The sequence below is a fragment of the Lepidochelys olivacea genome, assembly GCF_965140295.1.
Source record: "Lepidochelys olivacea isolate rLepOli2 genome assembly, chromosome: 2".
Lineage (NCBI taxonomy): Eukaryota > Metazoa > Chordata > Testudines > Cheloniidae > Lepidochelys > Lepidochelys olivacea.
In genome coordinates, this window is record NC_140412.1 from 267,105,715 (window position 1) to 267,129,200 (window position 23,486).

Genomic DNA, 23,486 nt, shown 5'->3' on the forward strand with positions numbered 1-23,486 from the left:
GTCTTACAAGTATTTCCTCTGGTTCTGCTGTGCTGTGGAGGGCCGAGGGATGCTTCACTGTGGGGGCTCCACCCACTGATCTGATACGCCTTGCCCACCTGCTGGGAAGTTACCTTCCTGCACTGACTCAGCAGGGAGTACTGGGATTCAGGTTGAGTGCTCCTGAGAGCAGAGCTCCAGCCCTGAAGGGCTCAGTCAGTGGATGTTCTCGGTTCCCTTTGTGGGGTGCTCTGCAAGGAATGGGCCGTGGCATCGTCCCCGGCTGCTTTAGTAACACGCCATGGGCTAATGCACTTCTTGTTCTCTACCTGCTCTCCCAAAGTCTTTCCGCATCACCGCTCTGGACAGCTTCCTGCCCTACTATAACTGGCCCAGAAGGGTGGCTTTCTTCCTCCCAGCGTTGGCTGCATTTCAGACTTGTGTGTGGTTACAGTTCTCCCCCTGCTAATGTAGCCTGCAGAGTTTCCTTACATGGGCAAGTACTGATCCTGATGAGATGTGATTTGTTCTTTGGTGCAGCTGGCTGAAGGCCACTCGGTGAACAGGAGTGATCGCTCACTACGCTGGGGTCCGGGCTGCTGGGCCTCAAGCAAGCAGCATGGACTGAGTGCAGTCGCGGAAAGAGGGACTTGGTTCCAGGGGTGAAAGTAAAATTGAACTCTTACCGGTACGGGGGCTGGCTCGCCTCCACCCCCGGGAAGGGGTCTGGTATCAGGCGGAAGGGGGCAGGGTGGGGTTAGCATCGCCCATCCGTGCTACCTGGCCCGCACCGCCTGGGGCTCCAGCGGTGATTTAAAAGTGCCCGGGGCTCCATGGTAGCAGCAGCAATGGCCAGAGATCCTGGCCCTTTAAAATCACTGGCCCTGGGGGCAGCTGCTCTTTTTTTTTGGCTCCCCCAGCGCAAAAGGGGCAACGACATTAAAGCGCTGCCACAGGTGGCCACTTTTACCAGTCCGCCGTGCCACCTTGCTTTCACCCCTGCTTGGTTCTGAGCCCCAGTGCTGGGGCCTCCCTCCATGGGCAGTCCCTGGGGGCCTGTCCTTCCCATTGCGGCTGCCTCAGCACGTCTGGCAGGCAGCCCCTTGCTTCCCTGTCTTGGCTTCTCCCTCTGTGGTGGGAATGGACGCGGAGCATGCCAGGAGAATGACACCGCTCAGACCCAAGGTGGGAAAGGGCCCCGAGTGCTGTTAGGTCATGTGTCTAATCGCTTCCCTGGCACTTTGAACGCGTTACACCCATGCTGCTCTCTGCAGTGGGATTCGAAGACCTGCCGGCAGAGGGAGCGCAGGCAGGGAATACACCAAAAGAGGAAGTTGCTCCAGATGTCTTAACCATAAGCTCTACTGTAAATAAAAATACTGTTTGCGGGGTAGCAGTGGTAGCTGCTGCAGGGTCTGCAGCTATGGGAACCTCTAATGGGGACCCTCAGTCCTGGGGTGCCCCCTCATGGCTCACTGCAGTGCCACCTTTGCATCTCTGCCTCAGTTTCCCCTATGGGCCTCAGTAAGTCCAATGAGGCTTATTTATATTGAACCGTGCCCCTTGGGGGCTCTGCTTTGTTTAACCGCCAGGTGGAGCATTGTACAAATAGGCATCCCCACAGCAGCTCCAGCTGGAAGGGGTGGGGGGCTGAGTTAACCTTAGTCCAGGTCCCTTACCAGCAGGCCCCTCTTGTCATCAGAGGGGGAGGGGTCTCCTCTTGGGTCAGAGTCCCTACGGAGGTTAAAGTGCAACGACCTTCCAGACAGCCCCTGATTCCTGTGCTCTGGGGCTTTTGCTGCTACCTGGTGAAGGCCTTCCAGGGGGGCCAGGCTCCGCTGAGACTCGCTATTCATAGTGTCACCTGTTCGGAGCCCTCGTCTCCCCCAGCAGCATTCTTCCTTGGGGACTTTTCCTGGGGAGCCCCCTTGAGACACCCTCCCCTTGGGAGCTTTCTCTTTTTGTGGCCTGGGGACTGTTCCTTGCCCCAGGAGCGTCTGTCCTCTTAGATCCCTGCCCCCCAAGGCGTAGCTTCCTTTTGATCCTAACCAGGTGCCTCCCTGTTTAATTAGGTGCCCCCCAGTAACTCAGTGAGTTAACGAGTCCCTGGTGAACCTGAGCTGCCTCCTTTCCCCTTGTGGAGCCTGTCTGAGGTAGGCTGGGCCCCTGCCCCTTTCCGAGGGTCAGCTACCCTCTGTCAGAGCCCTGCATGGCCTCAGGTTTGAACAAGCCCTTGTAAGCCAGCGCTCTAGCAATGGGCCCACCTGCTGCATGGCCCCGTTGGGATATTCTGCTGTGCAAGGCGGAAGGGGGCAGCTGCAGCTGTCCTGCGAGGGGAGAGGGGGAAAGGACAAAGCAGCGTGAACCCCAGCCACTGCGCTTCTCTTGGGCCCCTGCCACTTGGCCGCTTGCAGTCGCCACTAGTGTATGGTGCCCTCTGCCGCCACCCACTCAGCCGGTCTTTCTGGGGGAGCTAGCAGGCAGGAGGGAGGGGAAGGCGGAGAGGCAGGGCAGGACACTGCACTGCTTTGGGCTGGCTGGCAGTGCCCTTGTGCTGAGGGCCTGGGTAGGTGGCTTAGCCAGCCTGGCCATTGGCATGAAGAACCCAAAGTGATGGGGTTACTCGGTCCCTGAATGCAGTGCCAGGGCTGGGTGCCCACTGCTGCTGCTGGCAGTGAGGTATGGTGCAAACAGGACGTTCCCTTCCCAAATGCTGCTGGCTGAGTTCCAGCACTGACTTGGTCAGGGCTCCGTTTTCCGGGTTGGTGCAGGTCTCGGACGGCTGCATGCAGGGGGATGGCAAAGCAACTCCGGGTCAGCGGAACTGGGCGAACGATGGCTGTCCTGCTACGTGGGAGATTCCCCCAGTTGATGCTCAGAGCTCTGTCGTTCCCATGGACCTGCCAGGGCGGCGTCTCGCCTGGATGGGCTGGTGCCTCTGTCCCTGCACCCACGTGCTGCGCTAGCCCCCAAGGATCACGCTCGCCCCCAAGGATCTCGCTCGCCAAGCCGACCCTTACCACAGAACCCATTGCTCCACCTGGCACTCAGAATGGCGTCTGGAATGAGGGTGCTGCCCACCTGTGTGACTCAGGAGCGCCCCCTGAAGGCCATAGTGTGTGCGGTAAGCGGTAAGCGTGGCCCCAAAGGGGTGAGAATGTAAGACGATGGTCGTGCATGTTAAGCCAGAGGTGGGCACAGGGCGATTTCTCATCACTGGTGTGACATCCCCAAGGGAAAAACCCATCTGGCAGTGAGCAAAGCCTCCATGACCACCGAGGAAACCCCCAGGGACCGTGCTCCCCTCCCCTTCCAGGAGGGTTTTGGCAGAGGCTGCAGCAGCTGGGCTAGTTGGCCCTGGGGCGCGCAGGCAGGATGCCTTGTGTCCCATCCCAACGTGTGAGCGGCTTGGGCATTGGGGGGAAGTGATGTCACCTGGCCACAGGCTGGGCCCAGGAGTCGCATGATGACAAAGCAGCGAGAAGTGAGAGATGAGCAGCCAGCCCAGGACAGTTTCCACTGCAGCCATTTCAGTGTAGCCGTGTGAGTGCGAAAACCCGCGGCTCTGACTGCAGTGCACAGGGCCTAGTCTGGGCATGCTGCCCCCAACACCCCGCAATGGGTGGGGGGGCATCTCGTTCCTGACCCACAGCCCCCTGCTATCCCAGCCCTGACCCCCCACCCAGCTGTGCCCATGGCCCTGCCTCCTGACCCACGGCCCCCTGCTATCCCAGCCCTGACCCCCCCACCCAGCTGTGCCCAGGCCTCTGCCTCCTGACCCACAGCCCCCTGCTATCCCAGCCCTGACCCCCCACCCAGCTGTGCCCATGGCCCTGCCTCCTGACCCACGGCCCCCTGCTATCCCAGCCCTGACCCCCCCCACCCAGCTGTGCCCAGGCCTCTGCCTCCTGACCCACAGCCCCCTGCTATCCCAGCCCTGACCCCCCCACCCAGCTGTGCCCAGGCCTCTGCCTCCTGACCCATGGCCCTCTGCTATCCCAGCCCTGGGCCCACCCAGCTGTGCCCAGGCCTCTGCCTCTGCCTCCTGACCCACGGCTCCCTGCTATCCCAGCTCTGACCCCCCCTCCCAGCTGTGCCCATAGCCCTGCTTCCTGACCCATGGCCCCCTGCCATCCCAGCTCCTGGGGGCTGGGAAAGAACGTGGGAGCCATCCTGCAGGACTCTTGCACGCCCACCCTACAAGGAGAGCTGGCTGGTGGGTCTCCCCAAATTCCCCCACACTGGGGGGCACTGCCCTTGCAGAGCACAGCTCCATGGCACATGGTGCCCCTAGGCAGGGTCCTGGGATCCTGCCCCAACTTCCCGCACACTGGGCAGCCCTGCCCCTTGCAGAGCGCAGCTCCATGGCACACGGCGCCCCTGGGTGGGGTCCTGGGACCTGCCCCCTGTCTGCAGGGGAACTGCCCCCCCCCCAACATCACACTGAAAGGGGCCGGATTCAGCCCAGCGGGAGATGGGCAGAGGGGCTCCCAGCCACCCTTCCCAGGGCCACGGGGTGGGGGGGCGACGTGCGGTTCCCGCTCAGCAGGGCCGACCACGTGACCCCACCCCCCTGGCTGCCGCCACGCCCCGTCGCTCAATCAGCCTCCGCACAGGAAGCTGAGCCCCGGCAGCTCGCGGCTGGGTTTTGAAAGTCATCTTTCCTCAGGCTGGTGCTCGCTCCTCTCGCCGTCTCCCAGCGGCATGGCCGAGCAGGAGAGCCTGGAGTTCGGCAAGGCCGACTTTGTCCTCCTGGACCAGGTGACCATGGAGCACTTCATGGAGAACCTGAAGCTGAGGTAAGTGGGCGCTGGGGTCCGAGGCCCCTGGCGGGAAGGGGGCAGGCGGGGCAGCGAGGGGAGCTGGGCTTCGGGTGCTGTTGGCTCGCCCGGGCCTGGATCTGTTTTAGGTCAGGGTACGGGGGGGGCAGGTTGCCCAGCTGCAGCAGCCAGCCGCGGGGGTGAGTCAGCGGGAGGCGCTCTGCAGCCCGGCGGCACCGAGCCTGGCGCTAGGGGGCGCTGTGATGCCGGTGGGACCGTCTCCTCGGGGAGCTCGGATGCCTAGAACCTGCTGGCTGGGTGGCAGTAACATTCCCGTGGTGCTTTTCCGGCGGGCGAACCCTGGCGTCCGGGCTGACTTCCAGCGTGGGGTTTGGCGCTGTGCTGCCGGACTGTCCCCCGGCCGTGCCAGCAGGATGCGGGACCCTTTTGATTCGCCCCGTTTCAAGGTGGTTTTTTTAGCCAGGTCACGGTGTGGTGCTAATCCGGGACTGTGCGTCCCCCCCACCCCCCCAGAGAGGAGCAAAGCAGCCCCTCTGCAGGTGGGGCGCTTGAAGGGCTTGTGGGGTCCTGTCGATCTGTACACGTGGGGTGGAGAGGGCGGCCGGATTAGAGCCCTGCAGCTACAGCTTCACACCCATAGATCCCTGCCGTGGGGGCAAAAGGAGAGCTCCCTCAGCTGGTGCTTGGAGTAGTCACTTATACTCCGGGCTGCCTGCGAGAACTGTACCGCGCCGAGCACCTGTTCAACACAGAAAAACAGCAAGAGGTGGGCCCAGACGTACCCCTGAAGGCTGGGGAAGCTCCGGTCTGGGTCTGGACTGGTCTTTCTCTCCTCGTAGGGGATGTTACACACTCCAGGAGGGGGAGGGGTGTCCTAAATGTTACTGCCTCTGATGCGCGAAAGCAGAAATCTTGTCGTCTCTAGGCAGCCATTCAGAGCAGATGGGGGAAGGACTGGTAGCTGGGTGGGGTTGGGGGGCTTGTCCCAGGGCTGGGGAGGGGGTGACACCTAAGCTGGAGCCTGTGAAGATGAATTTGTCCAGCCGTGGTTGCCAGGGCGGCCCAGAGGAGCCAGCTGGGCCTCAGGAGATGCTGAGAGTCCAGAAGGGAGGAAAGTTGCTGGGATAGGCCGGGCGGTGCTGGAGCCGCATGCCGAAGGGTGCCGTGATTGCAAGGACAGAGAGAGCGAGGAGGAGAAACTGCCATGGGCTGGTCTCCAAAGGCATTGAGCACCCAAAGGTGGGGACAGTCCCTTTCCAGATCAGGCCATGTAATCCTGTGTGGTAACAGGGACTGTACCCAGTCCCTGGTGAACAAGGGGTTAACCTCCGCTCAGCTGCCCCATCCCCTTGCACAGGGACAGGGCTACAAAAGCAGCTCTCCAGGACACAGAGGATCCTCTGGGCAGGCAGGAGGTTGCAATCGCCCTGGGCTGAGCTGAGCCCCCAGCAGGACGGGTGGCCTGTTATGTGTAGTGTGGTCGTGTCTGCTGGCCCCACTGAGGACTGGGGTGTCATTGTGCTGGGAGCTGTACATGTGCCGTGAACCGACAGCCCCATCGTCGGCTGAACTGGCCGGGCCGTGGGCCTGTTGGCTGTATGTCTCTCAGCCATTGTTTCTGGTCCCTTTGGGACTTTAACCAACCCCCGGCACTGAGCTCCCTTGTCGGCAGCGTGTTCCTTTATGTCCCCTCCCTTCGGTGTCCCCCTCGGGAGTGTTTCTGAGATGCAGCTCTGAGCTCTCCCAGCCCTGGCAACAAGGCAGCTGGCTGAGAAAGCATCGCAGCTGCAGTTAACAAATCCTCTAACCCCTCCCCTGGGGATGTATCTCAGTATCATGATCCCCCTTTTATGGATGGGGAAACTGAGGCAGGGGGCAGGGCAGGGATTTGCCCACACTCCCACAGTGTGTCAGGAACACAGGTGAGCTCAGAACCCCCCCTCACGTGTCCTAGTCTGGTGCTTCCTGCTGAGCTCTCGGTAAACTCTGTCTTCCCAATCTCTGGTGAAGTGTCCTTTGAGTAGCTTCTGCAGCCCCAGCAATTGGATCGGAGCCAAGGTCCAGCTAGTCCAAAGGATCCTGTCTCTGGCGAGAGCCAGCAGCAGCTGCTTCAGAGGAAGGTGTAAGAACAGTGCAGCAGCTGAGATGGGATAATCTGCTCCCTCTCCCTCCTGCCAGGTCTCAGACCTGACCTCTGTTAGTTACAGGTTGGCTTCGACCCTGGAGCAGGAGGGGTTCAATCCCTTCCAGATCTCTTTTTAAGCATTAACGGCAAGGCTTCAAAACAGCCAGCGTACGCCCGCTGGCCCTGCTCTGAAATGGAAGGCTGGTTCTCCAGAATCAGTGCTTTCCTTTTTTTAAACAAAGGCCTTCTCAAGCTGATCTGGCTGCAAAGAAACCCTCCAGACGGTGACCCGAACACAAGCCGTGCAGAGCTGAGTCTGGCAGATGCCGTCTCGGAGAGGTGTGAACTTTCCCACTCATCTCCGGCAGCGGATAACTCAGATGTCCAGTGACGATAATTGATATGGCAACACTGTTAACTATTTCATCACCTGTGTAAGGATGGAGCCGGAGGGTTACAGGGCAGCATGATTCGCTGAGTGACAGTGTCTCATTTGGGTAGTGTTGGTTAATTACTGCAGCTTGGCTTTTCCCCGCTCAGGGAGCTAGGCCCATGGAGCCCAGTGGTGCTGTGAGTCCATGACCGGATTTTGAAAATGGGGTCTCATTTTGGTGATACTGATGGGCAGAGCTGATTTTGGGAGCTGAGCTTGGAAAAGCTCCAGTCTGATCCTAGGTGCACTGTGATAACATTGGCTGTTCCTGTTCTCCATAAAACCCCCTCCTTGAACTGTGCTAAGCTCTTGGCCTCAACAACTTCCTGTGGCCATGAGTTCCACTAGCGTATTACACTTTGCGTGAACATGTGTTTCCTCGTGTCCGTTTTGGATTGGCCACGTTTCAATCCTTTGCTCTTGTGTTGTGAGGCAGGGAGAACAGCAGCTTCCCCTCTACCTCCCCCCATACCAGGGGGCCAGCCAGACATGACACGCTCAAAGGCACCACCACTGACACTGCCTTAAGCATCATGCTTGTGGGTTTCGCTAGGGCGGCTCCTCGCCTGCCGGATGCTCCAGTTGAGTCGCTGGGCAGCTGATCGTCCCAACTACTTAAGATTCCAGTGTCACCATGGGACTGGAATGTTCCAACCATAGAATCCAGGTGTCAGTAACGTGTCATCATCCCATCCAGGCCGGCTTTAGGATTTTGGGGACAGATTATCTCCCTTCCTTCCCTCCAACTCCCCCCTCCCCACACACACATCTGCTCATCCTCTTCCTCTAAACTCAGCCAGATCCTTGTGCTTTCCTCCTTGGACCAGGGACTTCCCTTGGGATGCCTTCATTTCTTCTCTGGGCTCCCGCACCAAACCGGCACTGCTGTCTGTGCCGATATCTCACCAGCTCCATCGGGGCTGGCTGCCAGCCACGACTCCTGTGTGGCCATCCTGAGTGAGAGGCACTCCAGGGGCTGGGAGCTCTGCAAAGGACAGCCAGCCCTGGAAAAACAGCTCGGTGCTGGGCTGGACTTGGTGGGACGCAACGGCCACACTGTTTTATGTCCTGGCTAGCGTGTACACATGCTGCTGGGTGGGACACAAGAACCACTCAACTGTGTGTCGGATCACAAGCCCCTCATACTGCTGCAGCTGAAGGAGATCCTCCCTGGCCTAGGGGGACTGAGCCCCTTTAAGTGCAGAAGAGGTGCACCCTGGCTAAATCTGGTTAGAGATGGAATTGCAGCTGGGGTCAGGAGATAATGAGGTTTGCAAGCCAGGAAGGGGCTACTCAGACCAACCAGACACACCGGGAGCAGGAGGTGGGCTTCCGGCAAGGAGCTTAAAGGAAGAGCCCTGTGGGCAATCAGGAGGAATTGCCCACAGCAGGGAGGCAAGGGGAGTGCTGGACCAGGCAACCCGGTGAGCTCCCTGGATAAAGGGACAGAAGGTGAAGGACCTGGGACAAGGAGATCTGTTACCCAGACTATGGGGCCCGTGTCTCTGGAGTTGGGCATAGGAGAGCTAGCCCTGCATGGTGGCAGCGTGTGGGTACAGTGACGGCTGTGGAGTGCCGGGGCCCTTCTCCAGATTGCTTGTGGCCTTGGTCGAGACATCCAGATCAGGGCCTGCTTCGCCCGGCTCTCACTTATCTCCCAGTGCATGTCCCCCTGCTGAAGCACAGAGCCAGCAGGTGGGGAGCAGCCAGGTTTGCTCTGAGTCACACCCTTCCGGGCTGGCCGAGTTCTCACGGGGAGGGAGTTCCTGGTTCTCTGCCTGTTTACAGGAAAGAGCTGGTTTCACCACTGCCGAGTAGGCTCCCCCTCCCGACACACACCTCTCCCGTCCCAGGGAGAGCTGGCTTTGCCGCTGCTGGGGCCCCCAAGCCATCCTTCTCCTGTGACCCCGAATCCTCTGCCCCCCTCCGTGTCCCAGAAGCCTTTGCACTCTGTCAGCCCCTACGCATCCCAGAGATGCTGCAGTCCATCAGAATGTGCTGATTGTTGTCCGTGCTAGCCAAGGGCCAGGCCACAGGGACCTAGGCTGGATCAGACCCAAGGCGCATGTAGTCTGGGCTCGTGTCTCTGGCGCCAGCTGCTTCAGAGGAAGGAGTGAGAAGCCACAGTCGCAGGATGTGGGATAAGCCACCCCTGCATAGCTTTCCCCTGTCCCTGATAGATCAGCACTGACTCTCAGTGTCTGCAAGTGGGACGGCCTCATCCTTGGGTGGATTTGGTGTCTCCTGGGACCTCACCCGTGGAGCCCACCCTTAGCGATAGTCCACTCCCTCCTTCCCACACAGACGCACCCCAGGCAGATGGGGCCCAGCAGAACTCAGTTAGGTAGGGGCTCAGAGGCCATGGTGGCGGGCCCCCATAAGAACCGAGAGACAGCAGATGGCTCCAGGGGGCCAGGGAGAGCAGGAGCATGCCTGGTGCACCATGGCTAGGTCCGGTTAGAGATGGGGTTGCAGCTGGGGCCAGGAGCATGCTGGTGGTGGCTGGAGGCTGGCTTCGTGTCTGAAGTGCGCCCGCGGCCACGCCATGCGGTTAGAAGTGCGAATGGGACACCCTGCCGATGCCTTGCTAATTTCAAATGCAAGAGGTCACGGCTGCAAAAAGGCCGCGTGCGAGGCAGGCCGAGCGCCGAGGGAGGCAGCCGGGGCACCAGAGAATTGCAGTGTGAAGCACTTCCAGGCCCCTCATCAGCCGGTCCCCTCCTCCCAGGCCCTCGTGGTGGGTGTGAGTTGACTCAGTTGGAGGCCAGCGCACGATCCCTCTGTCCCTCTCTGTTCTCTCACCCCTTTCTTCCTGCCACCCATCTCACTGGCCCTGCAGGGACCCCCAACCAGCAGCTATGAGCACAGAGCTAACAGCATGACACACCCACACCTTGCCTGGCGTGTGGCTGCCAGTCCTCCATGTGTACATGCCAACCTTTCCCCTGCCACTGTGATGGAGCGAGCTCGTCTAGCTGTACCAGCAATTGTCGATTGTTAACGTCCTGGATTAAAGCCCTCCCCACCTCCAGCATGTACCCCATCTGCCCAGTGACTGCAGCTCAGAGGCCCCCCCCCCCAACTAGCAGGGCTAGAACCATTTTTAAAGACAAGCTCAGGTCCCATGGGAATGGGGTGCCCCTTCTGCATGCCCAGTGGAGCACTGCCCACTGCTGGGTTAGAAGCAGGGACACGGGGTGTTCAGTAACCCAGGAATGAGTGGTACCGAGGTGCCAAACAGGGAGCATGGTACCAATCCCCACAGAACCCCAGCCACGGCAGCTGGGGCAGTCTCGACGCAGTGGCCTGCTTTGACTCAGTGAGGTCGCTGGTGAACAAGCTGTTTCCAGGGCAGGGATGGAGGGGCCAGCCGTGAGTGCAATGGCCCGGTGTGAGCCAGGTGCTGGTTCTGGAGTTCGGTCGAGGAACGCTGCTGATCAGGGGGTGGGGGAGTTGGTCAATGAAGGGGGCGGAGCTCCGGAGAGGGGAACAGGGAATTGCCAGGCCGGATCAGAGCGGGGTCCCGCCAGCCCAGAACCCTGTCTCCAGCAGAGCCGGAGCGGGAGCCGGAGCCAGCTGCTTCACAGGAAGGTACAAGAAGCCCTGTTGGCAGCATACTTCCATCAGAGAGCCTAGCAGCGCCCTGCGGGGGGGCTGTGTCGTAGGGGTCCTGCTCCGCGGATCAGACGGGCAGCGCCCTGCGGGGGCCTGTGTCATAGGGGTCCTGCTCCGCGGATCAGACGGGCAGTGCCCTGCGGGGGCTGTGCCGTAGGGGGCCCTGCTCCGCGGATCAGACGGGCAGTGCCCTGCGGGGGCTGTGCCGTAGGGGGCCCTGCTCCGCGGATCAGACGGGCAGCGCCCTGCGGGGGCTGTGCCGTAGGGGCCCTGCTCCGCGGATCAGACGGGCAGCGCCCTGCGGGGGCTGTGCCATAGGGGGCCCTGCTCCGTGGATCAGACGGGCAGCGCCCTGCGGGGGCTGTGCCATAGGGGTCCTGCTCCGCGGATCAGACGGGCAGCGCCCTGCGGGGGCTGTGCCGTAGGGGGCCCTGCTCCGCGGATCAGACGGGCAGTGCCCTGCGGGGGCTGTGCCGTAGGGGGCCTGCTCCGCGGATCAGACGGGCAGCGCCCTGCGGGGGCTGTGCCGTAGGGGGCCCTGCTCCGTGGATCAGACGGGCAGCGCCCTGCGGGGGCTGTGCCATAGGGGGCCCTGCTCCTCGGATCAGACGGGCAGCGCCCTGCGGGGGGGCTGTGCCGTAAGGGGCCCTGCTCCTCGGATCAGACGGGCAGCGCCCTGCGGGGGCTGTGCCATAGGGGGCCCTGCTCCGCGGATCAGACGGGCAGTGCCCTGCGGGGGCTGTGCCGTAGGGGTCCTGCTCCGCGGATCAGACGGGCAGTGCCCTGCGGGGGGGCTGTGTCGTAGGGGGCCCTGCTCCGCGGATCAGACGGGCAGTGCCCTGCGGGGGCTGTGCCGTAGGGGGCCCTGCTCCTCGGATCAGACGGGCAGCGCCCTGCGGGGGGGCTGTGCCGTAGGGGGCCCTGCTCCTCGGATCAGACGGGCAGTGCCCTGCGGGGGGGCTGTGCCGTAGGGGGCCCTGCTCCTCGGATCAGACGGGCAGTGCCCTGCGGGGGCTGTGCCGTAGGGGGCCCTGCTCCGCGGATCAGACGGGCAGTGCCCTGCGGGGGCTGTGCCGTAGGGGTCCTGCTCCGCGGATCAGACGGGCAGTGCCCTGCGGGGGCTGTGTCATAGGGGGCCCTGCTCCGCGGATCAGACGGGCAGCGCCCTGCGGGGGCTGTGCCATAGGGGGCCCTGCTCCGCGGATCAGACGGGCAGTGCCCTGCAGGGGCTGTGCCGTAGGGGTCCTGCTCCGCGGATCAGACGGGCAGCGCCCTGCGGGGGCTGTGCCGTAGGGGCCCTGCTCCTCGGATCAGACGGGCAGCGCCCTGCGGGGGGGCTGTGCCGTAGGGGTCCTGCTCCGTGGATCAGACGGGCAGTGCCCTGCGGGGGCTGTGCCGTAGGGGCCCTGCTCCGCGGATCAGACGGGCAGCGCCCTGCGGGGTGGCTGTGCCGTAGGGGCCCTGCTCCGCGGATCAGACGGGCAGCGCCCTGCGGGGGGGCTGTGCCGTAGGGGTCCTGCTCCGCGGATCAGACGGGCAGCGCCCTGCGGGGTGGCTGTGCCGTAGGGGCCCTGCTCCTCGGATCAGACGGGCAGCGCCCTGCGGGGGGGCTGTGCCGTAGGGGTCCTGCTCCGCGGATCAGACGGGCAGCGCCCTGCGGGGTGGCTGTGCCGTAGGGGCCCTGCTCCGCGGATCAGACGGGCAGTGCCCTGCGGGGGGGCTGTGCCGTAGGGGGCCCTGCTCCGCGGATCAGACGGGCAGTGCCCTGCGGGGGGCTGTGTCATAGGGGTGGCTGCTCCTCGGATCAGACAGGCAGCGCCCTGCGGGGGGGCTGTGTCGTAGGGGGCCCTGCTCCGTGGATCAGACGGGCAGTGCCCTGCGGGGGCTGTGCCGTAGGGGCCCTGCTCCGCGGATCAGACGGGCAGCGCCCTGCGGGGGCCTGTGTCATAGGGGGCCCTGCTCCGCGGATCAGACGGGCAGCGCCCTGCGGGGGCTGTGCCGTAGTGGGCCCTGCTCCGCGGATCAGACGGGCAGCGCCCTGCGGGGGCTGTGCCATAGGGGTCCTGCTCCGCGGATCAGACGGGCAGCGCCCTGCGGGGGCCTGTGTCATAGGGGGCCCTGCTCCGCGGATCAGACGGGCAGTGCCCTGCGGGGGCTGTGCCGTAGGGGGCCCTGCTCCGCGGATCAGACGGGCAGCGCCCTGCGGGGGCTGTGCCGTAGGGGGCCCTGCTCCTCGGATCAGACGGGCAGTGCCCTGCGGGGGCTGTGCCGTAGGGGGCCCTGCTCCGCGGATCAGACGGGCAGTGCCCTGCGGGGGCTGTGCCGTAGGGGCCCTGCTCCGCGGATCAGACGGGCAGTGCCCTGCGGGGGCTGTGCCGTAGGGGGCCCTGCTCCGCGGATCAGACGGGCAGTGCCCTGCGGGGGGCTGTGCCATAGGGGTCCTGCTCCGCGGATCAGACGGACAGCGCCCTGCGGGGGCCTGTGTCATAGGGGGCCCTGCTCCGCGGATCAGACGGGCAGTGCCCTGCGGGGGCCTGTGTCATAGGGGGCCCTGCTCCGCGGATCAGACGGGCAGTGCCCTGCGGGGGCTGTGCCGTAGGGGGCCCTGCTCCGCGGATCAGACGGGCAGCGCCCTGCGGGGGCTGTGTCGTAGGGGGCCCTGCTCCTCGGATCAGACGGGCAGTGCCCTGCGGGGGCCTGTGTCATAGGGGGCCCCGCTCCGCGGATCAGACGGGCAGTGCCCTGCGGGGGCTGTGTCATAGGGGGCCCTGCTCCGCGGATCAGACGGGCAGCGCCCTGCGGGGGGGCTGTGCCGTAGGGGCCCTGCTCCGCGGATCAGACGGGCAGCGCCCTGCGGGGGCTGTGCCGTAGGGGGCCCTGCTCCGCGGATCAGACGGGCAGTGCCCTGCGGGGGCTGTGCCGTAGGGGGCCCTGCTCCGCGGATCAGACGGGCAGCGCCCTGCGGGGGGCTGTGTCATAGGGGGCCCTGCTCCGCGGATCAGACGGGCAGCGCCCTGCGGGGGGGCTGTGTCGTAGGGGGTCCTGCTCCGTGGATCAGACGGGCAGCGCCCTGCGGGGGCCTGTGTCATAGGGGGCCCTGCTCCGCGGATCAGACGGGCAGTGCCCTGCGGGGGCTGTGCCGTAGGGGTGGCTGCTCCGCGGATCAGACGGGCAGTGCCCTGCGGGGGCTGTGCCGTAGGGGTGGCTGCTCCGCGGATCAGATGGGCAGTGCCCTGCGGGGGCCTGTGTCATAGGGGTCCTGCTCCTCGGATCAGACGGGCAGCGCCCTGCGGGGGCTGTGCCGTAGGGGTGGCTGCTCCGCGGATCAGACGGGCAGCGCCCTGCGGGGGCTGTGCCGTAGGGGGCCCTGCTCCGCGGATCAGACGGGCAGCACCCTGCGGGGGGCTGTGCCGTAGGGGGCCCTGCTCCGCGGATCAGACGGGCAGTGCCCTGCGGGGGCTGTGCCGTAGGGGGCCCTGCTCCTCGGATCAGACGGGCAGCGCCCTGCGGGGGGCTGTGTCATAGGGGTGGCTGCTCCTCGGATCAGACGGGCAGCGCCCTGCGGGGGCTGTGCCGTAGGGGGCCCTGCTCCGCGGATCAGACGGGCAGCGCCCTGCGGGGGCTGTACCGTAGGGGGCCCTGCTCCGCGGATCAGACGGGCAGCGCCCTGCGGGGGCTGTGCCGTAGGGGGCCCTGCTCCGCGGATCAGACGGGCAGCGCCCTGCGGGGGCTGTGCCGTAGGGGGCCCTGCTCCGCGGATCAGACGGGCAGTGCCCTGCGGGGGCTGTGCCGTAGGGGTGGCTGCTCCGCGGATCAGACGGGCAGTGCCCTGCGGGGGCTGTGCCGTAGGGGTGGCTGCTCCGCGGATCAGACGGGCAGTGCCCTGCGGGGGCTGTGCCGTAGGGGGCCCTGCTCCGCGGATCAGACGGGCAGTGCCCTGCGGGGGCTGTGCCGTAGGGGGCCCTGCTCTGTGGATCAGACGGGCAGTGCCCTGCGGGGGGGCTGTGCCGTAGGGGGCCCTGCTCCTCGGATCAGACGGGCAGCACCCTGCGGGGGCTGTGCCGTAGGGGGCCCTGCTCCGCGGATCAGACGGGCAGCGCCCTGCGGGGTGGCTGTGTCGTAGGGGGCCCTGCTCCGTGGATCAGACGGGCAGTGCCCTGCGGGGGCTGTGCCGTAGGGGTGGCTGCTCCGCGGATCAGACGGGCAGTGCCCTGCGGGGGCTGTGCCGTAGGGGTGGCTGCTCCGCGGATCAGACGGGCAGTGCCCTGCGGGGGCTGTGCCGTAGGGGTGGCTGCTCCGCGGATCAGACGGGCAGTGCCCTGCGGGGGCTGTGCCGTAGGGGTGGCTGCTCCGCGGATCAGACGGGCAGTGCCCTGCGGGGGCTGTGCCGTAGGGGTCCTGCTCCGCGGATCAGACGGGCAGTGCCCTGCGGGGGCTGTGCCGTAGGGGGCCCTGCTCCGCGGATCAGACGGGCAGTGCCCTGCGGGGGGGCTGTGCCGTAGGGGTCCTGCTCCGCGGATCAGACGGGCAGTGCCCTGCGGGGGCTGTGCCGTAGGGGGCCCTGCTCCGCGGATCAGACGGGCAGTGCCCTGCGGGGGCCTGTGTCATAGGGGTCCTGCTCCTCGGATCAGACGGGCAGCGCCCTGCGGGGGCTGTGCCGTAGCGGTGGCTGCTCCGCGGATCAGACGGGCAGCGCCCTGCGGGGGCTGTGCCGTAGGGGGCCCTGCTCCGCGGATCAGACGGGCAGCGCCCTGCGGGGGGCTGTGCCGTAGGGGGCCCTGCTCCGCGGATCAGATGGGCAGTGCCCTGCGGGGGCTGTGCCGTAGGGGGCCCTGCTCCGCGGATCAGACGGGCAGCGCCCTGCGGGGGCTGTGCCGTAGGGGGCCCTGCTCCGCGGATCAGACGGGCAGCGCCCTGCGGGGGCTGTGCCGTAGGGGGCCCTGCTCCGCGGATCAGACGGGCAGCGCCCTGCGGGGGCTGTGCCGTAGGGGGCCCTGCTCCGCGGATCAGACGGGCAGCGCCCTGCGGAGGCTGTGCCGTAGGGGGCCCTGCTCCGCGGATCAGACGGGCAGCGCCCTGCGGGGGCTGTGCCGTAGGGGGCCCTGCTCCGCGGATCAGACGGGCAGTGCCCTGCGGGGGCTGTGCCGTAGGGGTGGCTGCTCCGCGGATCAGACGGGCAGTGCCCTGCGGGGGCTGTGCCGTAGGGGTGGCTGCTCCGCGGATCAGACGGGCAGTGCCCTGCGGGGGCTGTGCCGTAGGGGGCCCTGCTCCGCGGATCAGACGGGCAGTGCCCTGCGGGGGCTGTGCCGTAGGGGGCCCTGCTCTGTGGATCAGACGGGCAGTGCCCTGCGGGGGGGCTGTGCCGTAGGGGGCCCTGCTCCTCGGATCAGACGGGCAGCACCCTGCGGGGGCTGTGCCGTAGGGGGCCCTGCTCCGCGGATCAGACGGGCAGCGCCCTGCGGGGTGGCTGTGTCGTAGGGGGCCCTGCTCCGTGGATCAGACGGGCAGTGCCCTGCGGGGGCTGTGCCGTAGGGGTGGCTGCTCCGCGGATCAGACGGGCAGTGCCCTGCGGGGGCTGTGCCGTAGGGGTGGCTGCTCCGCGGATCAGACGGGCAGTGCCCTGCGGGGGCTGTGCCGTAGGGGTGGCTGCTCCGCGGATCAGACGGGCAGTGCCCTGCGGGGGCTGTGCCGTAGGGGTGGCTGCTCCGCGGATCAGACGGGCAGTGCCCTGCGGGGGCTGTGCCGTAGGGGTCCTGCTCCGCGGATCAGACGGGCAGTGCCCTGCGGGGGCTGTGCCGTAGGGGGCCCTGCTCCGCGGATCAGACGGGCAGTGCCCTGCGGGGGGGCTGTGCCGTAGGGGTCCTGCTCCGCGGATCAGACGGGCAGTGCCCTGCGGGGGCTGTGCCGTAGGGGGCCCTGCTCCGCGGATCAGACGGGCAGTGCCCTGCGGGGGGGCTGTACCGTAGGGGTCCTGCTCCGCGGATCAGACGGGCAGTGCCCTGCGGGGGCTGTGCCGTAGGGGGCCCTGCTCCTCGGATCAGACGGGCAGCGCCCTGCGGGGGGCTGTGTCATAGGGGTGGCTGCTCCTCGGATCAGACGGGCAGTGCCCTGCGGGGGGGCTGTGCCGTAGGGGGCCCTGCTCCGCGGATCAGACGGGCAGCGCCCTGCGGGGGCTGTGCCGTAGGGGGCCCTGCTCCGCGGATCAGACGGGCAGCGCCCTGCGGGGGCTGTGTCGTAGGGGGCCCTGCTCCGCGGATCAGACGGGCAGCGCCCTGCGGGGGCTGTGCCGTAGGGGGCCCTGCTCCTCGGATCAGACGGGCAGTGCCCTGCGGGGGCTGTGCCGTAGGGGGCCCTGCTCCTCGGATCAGACGGGCAGTGCCCTGCGGGGGCTGTGCCGTAGGGGGCCCTGCTCCGCGGATCAGACGGGCAGCGCCCTGCGGGGGCTGTGCCGTAGGGGGCCCTGCTCCGTGGATCAGACGGGCAGCGCCCTGCGGGGGGGCTGTGTCGTAGGGGGCCCTGCTCCTCGGATCAGACGGGCAGCGCCCTGCGGGGGCTGTGCCGTAGGGGGCCCTGCTCCGCGGATCAGACGGGCAGTGCCCTGCGGGGGCTGTGCCGTAGGGGGCCCTGCTCCTCGGATCAGACGGGCAGCGCCCTGCGGGGGCTGTGTCGTAGGGGGCCCTGCTCCGTGGATCAGACGGGCAGTGCCCTGCGGGGGGCTGTGCCGTAGGGGGCCCTGCTCCGCGGATCAGACGGGCAGCGCCCTGCGGGGGGGCTGTGTCGTAGGGGGCCCTGCTCCGTGGATCAGACGGGCAGTGCCCTGCGGGGGGGCTGTGTCGTAGGGGGCCCTGCTCCGTGGATCAGACGGGCAGTGCCCTGCGGGGGGGCTGTGCCGTAGGGGGCCCTGCTCCTCGGATCAGACGGGCAGTGCCCTGCGGGGGCTGTGTCGTAGGGGGCCCTGCTCCGTGGATCAGACGGGCAGTGCCCTGCGGGGGGGCTGTGTCGTAGGGGGCCCTGCTCCGCGGATCAGACGGGCAGCGCCCTGCGGGGGGCTGTGCCGTAGGGGGCCCTGCTCCGCGGATCAGACGGGCAGCGCCCTGCGGGGTGGCTGTGTCGTAGGGGGCCCTGCTCCTCGGATCAGACGGGCAGTGCCCTGCGGGGGGGCTGTGTCGTAGGGGGCCCTGCTCCGCGGATCAGACGGGCAGTGCCCTGCGGGGGGCTGTGTCGTAGGGGGCCCTGCTCCGCGGATCAGACGGGCAGTGCCCTGCGGGGGGCTGTGTCGTAGGGGGCCCTGCTCCTCGGATCAGACGGGCAGTGCCCTGCGGGGGGCTGTGCCGTAGGGGGCCCTGCTCCTCGGATCAGACGGGCAGTGCCCTGCGGGGGGCTGTGCCGTAGGGGGCCCTGCTCCTCGGATCAGACGGGCAGTGCCCTGCGGGGGCTGTGTCGTAGGGGGCCCTGCTCCGCGGATCAGACGGGCAGCGCCCTGCGGGGGCTGTGTCGTAGGGGGCCCTGCTCCGTGGATCAGACGGGCAGTGCCCTGCGGGGGCTGTGTCGTAGGGGGCCCTGCTCCGTGGATCAGACGGGCAGTGCCCTGCGGGGGCTGTGTCATAGGGGGCCCTGCTCCTCGGATCAGACGGGCAGTGCCCTGCGGGGGCTGTGTCATAGGGGGCCCTGCTCCTCGGATCAGACGGGCAGTGCCCTGCGGGGGCTGTGTCATAGGGGGCCCTGCTCCTCGGATCAGACGGGCAGTGCCCTGCGGGGGGGCTGTGCCGTAGGGGTCCTGCTCCGCGGATCAGACGGGCAGTGCCCTGCGGGGGGGCTGTGCCGTAGGGGTCCTGCTCCGCGGATCAGACGGGCAGTGCCCTGCGGGGGCTGTGCCGTAGGGGGCCCTGCTCCTCGGATCAGACGGGCAGCGCCCTGCGGGGGGCTGTGTCATAGGGGTGGCTGCTCCTCGGATCAGACGGGCAGTGCCCTGCGGGGGGGCTGTGCCGTAGGGGGCCCTGCTCCGCGGATCAGACGGGCAGCGCCCTGCGGGGGCTGTGCCGTAGGGGGCCCTGCTCCGCGGATCAGACGGGCAGCGCCCTGCGGGGGGCTGTGCCGTAGGGGGCCCTGCTCCGCGGATCAGACGGGCAGTGCCCTGCGGGGGCTGTGTCGTAGGGGGCCCTGCTCCGCGGATCAGACGGGCAGCGCCCTGCGGGGGCTGTGTCGTAGGGGGCCCTGCTCCGCGGATCAGACGGGCAGCGCCCTGCGGGGGCTGTGCCGTAGGGGGCCCTGCTCCTCGGATCAGACGGGCAGCGCCCTGCGGGGGCTGTGCCGTAGGGGGCCCAGCTCCTCGGATCAGACGGGCAGCGCCCTGCGGGGGCTGTGCCATAGGGGGCCCTGCTCCGCGGATCAGACGGGCAGCGCCCTGCGGGGGCTGTGCCGTAGGGGGCCCTGCTCCGTGGATCAGACGGGCAGCGCCCTGCGGGGGGGCTGTGTCGTAGGGGGCCCTGCTCCTAGGATCAGACGGGCAGCGCCCTGCGGGGGCTGTGCCATAGGGGGCCCTGCTCCGCGGATCAGACGGGCAGTGCCCTGCGGGGGCTGTGCCGTAGGGGGCCCTGCTCCTCGGATCAGACGGGCAGCGCCCTGCGGGGGCTGTGTCGTAGGGGGCCCTGCTCCGTGGATCAGACGGGCAGTGCCCTGCGGGGGGCTGTGCCGTAGGGGGCCCTGCTCCGCGGATCAGACGGGCAGCGCCCTGCGGGGGGGCTGTGTCGTAGGGGGCCCTGCTCCGTGGATCAGACGGGCAGTGCCCTGCGGGGGGGCTGTGCCGTAGGGGGCCCTGCTCCTCGGATCAGACGGGCAGTGCCCTGCGGGGGCTGTGTCGTAGGGGGCCCTGCTCCGTGGATCAGACGGGCAGTGCCAAGCGGGGGGGCTGTGTCGTAGGGGGCCCTGCTCCGCGGATCAGACGGGCAGCGCCCTGCGGGGGGCTGTGCCGTAGGGGGCCCTGCTCCGCGGATCAGACGGGCAGCGCCCTGCGGGGTGGCTGTGTCGTAGGGGGCCCTGCTCCTCGGATCAGACGGGCAGTGCCCTGCGGGGGGGCTGTGTCGTAGGGGGCCCTGCTCCGCGGATCAGACGGGCAGTGCCCTGCGGGGGGCTGTGTCGTAGGGGGCCCTGCTCCGCGGATCAGACGGGCAGTGCCCTGCGGGGGGCTGTGCCGTAGGGGGCCCTGCTCCTCGGATCAGACGGGCAGTGCCCTGCGGGGGCTGTGTCGTAGGGGGCCCTGCTCCGCGGATCAGACGGGCAGTGCCCTGCGGGGGCTGTGCCGTAGGGGGCCCTGCTCCGCGGATCAGACGGGCAGCGCCCTGCGGGGGGCTGTGTCATAGGGGTGGCTGCTCCGTGGATCAGACGGGCAGTGCCCTGCGGGGTGGCTGTGCCGTAGGGGCCCTGCTCCGTGGATCAGATGGGCAGTGCCCTGCGGGGGGGCTGTGTCGTAGGGGGCCCTGCTCCGTGGATCAGACGGGCAGTGCCCTGCGGGGGGGCTGTGTCGTAGGGGCCCTGCTCCGTGGATCAGACGGGCAGCGCCCTGCGGGGTGGCTGTGCCATAGGGGTGGCTGCTCTGCGGATCAGACGGGCAGCGCCCTGCGGGGTGGCTGTGTCGTAGGGGTCCTGCTCCATAGTCTGGCAGGCAGTGCCGCTCCGTGGGGGTATGGACTGTTGGAAGGCAAAGCTCCAGGGACAGTCCTTGTTCGGGGGCGATGCGTGAGGCCATGTGGCTGCCGCGTTTCCATTGTAGCCTGAGCGGGTTTGGTCCCTGCAGATTCGAGATGGGGCGAATTTACACCTACATCGGTGAGGTGGTGGTCTCCATGAACCCCTACAAGCAGACGCAGCTCTACGGGAAGGACGTGATCGAGCAGTACCAGGGCCGGGAGCTGTACGAGCGGCCGCCGCACCTCTATGCCGTGGCCGACGCCGCCTACAAGGCCATGAAACGCCGAGCCAAAGACACCTGCATCGTCATCTCAGGTTGGAGTGGGCAGTGGCAGCCAGAACCCCTCTGTCTGTCTGTCTGTCTGTCCGTCCCACACACGGACTCACGTAGAAGGGGAAGAGGAGCAAGTACCCCGGCTCCTCCTCTGATTTTTGTCAGCGCCACCCCATGGAGCATCACTCCGACATGCTGGGCTCCCACCCAGCTCTGCCGAGGCACCTCCGTCCCGGTCCACAGCCCCCTGCTGCCCCTGTCCTGGTGTGATTTGATGCCCATTCTGCAGCAGCCCCAGCTAGACCAGCCCTTGACCCCACGTGCTCCTGTAATTCTAGTCTTGGGTCCCTCCTGAGCTGGAACCCCCAAGTAGCTGGAGTCATCTGGGGCTTCAGGCTGTGAACAAACGTCCCCTTGGGATCGGGCTGGCAGCGCTGCACCCGCTCCTCCTTGCCCACAGGGCACCTTGGAAGCCAGCAGTGCAGAGATGGCATTGCCCACCCTCCTCCCCCAGGCGTCACCTTGCTCCCACCCTGCCTGCTCAGCTGGGGGCCAGAGCCTTTCCCTGCGAGATCAGCGGTTCAATTATGGCCATGCCTGGCCATCCGAGAGCTGAGTTCAGCAGCCTCAGGGCAGTTCCTAATGTCCATAATATTGACAGCCCATCACCAGCAAATCTGCATGAGAACAAGGACTGAACCGGCCTGGTGGAGAGGGCCCTGCCCGGCCAGGGCTGGCCACAAGGGACGGCTGGTAGAGGCTTGTCCTCCTGCAGGCTGTGCTGGTACCGAAGGCTCTGTGCTACAGCCCTGAGCTCACCAACCGCCGGGGTCATAACCCCCCACCACCACCACCAACATGGTGCCTGGGAGCTAACAAGTGGCCTCTGACCTCCTAGACGTGTGCCAGGGGAGGTGGGCAGTAACCTAGGGCAGCAAAGCCTCGCCCGTCCTGCTGTCCTCTTCCCATCCTGTCTGTTTGTCTTGCAGGGGAGAGTGGTGCTGGGAAGACGGAAGCCAGTAAATACATCATGCAGTACATTGCGGCCATCACTAACCCCAGCCAGAGGGAAGAGGTGGAGAGGTGAGAGGTCACAGCAGCATCCTGGCACGGTTGGGAGGCTGTGGCCAGTGCACTGGGCTGGGACTCAGGAGACATGGGTTCTGTTCCCAGCTCTACCCATGACCTATTGGGTGATCTTGGTCAAGTCCCTTCCTCCCTGTGAACAGCTGCCACCACCCTCAGGAGGTGGCAAGTGCTGCGGATTGTCCCTGGGTGCAAATAGGAGCGGGGGGGCTCATTCATTGCAAGCCTATGGACGTGCCAATCCCGATTCTGGGGGGTAACGCAGCCTGGCCCCCTGTGACGTTCCCTTCATTGCTTCCCGCCTGGCCCAGGGTGAAGAACGTGCTGCTCAAGTCCAACTGCGTCCTGGAGGCCTTCGGCAATGCCAAGACCAACCGCAACGACAACTCCAGCCGCTTCGGCAAATATATGGACATCAACTTCGACTTCAAGGGGGACCCCACCGGTGGCCATATCAACAACTACCTCCTGGAGAAGGTACGGCCTTGGGCCTGCCTCTGGGGCTGCGGAGGGGAAGGGAAGCAGGGGGACGGGTAATGTACACTCCCGGGTGAAGAGGATGGTGGTGGGCACCACGGGCCCAGTGCTCAGAGCAGTACCCCTGCGGCACGGCATCTGGCTGGTTCGCGTGCGGGTCAGGTCATAGAATCATAGAATCATAGAATATCAGGGTTGGAAGGGACCCCAGAAGGTCATCTAGTCCAACCCCCTGCTCAAAGCAGGACCAATTCCCAGTTAAATCATCCCAGCCAGGGCTTTGTCAAGCCTGACCTTAAAAACCTCTAAGGAAGGTCGCGGGGTCTGGGTGGAAGAGGCTGAGAAGTCGTGGCTATGGAAAGCTCGGGCTTTGCCATAATTCACCCTGCCATGCCTCCAGATGGGGTATGAGCCTCGAGCCCCCTCCTCCCTCGCTAGAAAGGCACCTTCACCCTGGGCTGGAAGAGCCCCTCTCCGGCAGCCCCTTTCCTTTTAACCCGGGCTGTGGTAAGGGGAGGAAGGACTCAGTTCCTCCTTAAATGAAGCACCATTTGCTCAGTGTCCTTCATAGATCCCAGGGCCAGAAGGGACCATCATGATCATCTGGTCTGACTTCCTGTCTAGCCCAGGCCAGAGACTGCCCCACAATCATTCCTAGAGCAGATGGTTTAGAAAGACCTCCATTCTTGGCTGAAAGATTGTTGGTGATGGAGACTCCACCCCGGCCTTTGGTAGATTGTTCCAATAGCTAATTACTCTCACCGTCCAAAACTGATACCTTCTTCCCAATCTGACTGTGTCTAGCTTCAACTTCCAGCCATCCGATGGCGTGAGACCTTTGCCTGCTAGACTGCAGAGCCCATTGCTAAATACCTGTTCCCCATGCTGGGACTTAGAAGCTGGGATCAAATCACCCCTCCCCCCCCTGGTGGGGGACAGAAACGTTGCAGGGTTGAGAGGCCCAGTGGGCTGTGCCCGGGGCAGGTCCATGTCTGGGGAGCAGACGCAGAACGTGGCCTTCCAGAGGTG

At 66.0% G+C, this 23,486-nt stretch overlaps 1 protein-coding gene across 1 annotated transcript in view; it reads left to right on the forward strand.

The window, feature by feature from the left end:
- The first annotated feature begins 4,645 nt into the window (after positions 1–4,645).
- MYO1G (myosin IG) overlaps positions 4,646–23,486 on the forward strand; it is a 67,819-nt gene continuing 48,978 nt past the window's right edge. The window contains exons 1-4 of the mRNA XM_084619847.1: positions 4,646–4,778; positions 20,727–20,935; positions 21,884–21,977; positions 22,292–22,457. Of these exons, the coding sequence (XP_084475973.1) occupies positions 4,684–4,778; positions 20,727–20,935; positions 21,884–21,977; positions 22,292–22,457 (564 nt within the window). The 5' untranslated portion in view covers positions 4,646–4,683. The remainder of the gene's footprint in view (positions 4,779–20,726; positions 20,936–21,883; positions 21,978–22,291; positions 22,458–23,486) is intronic.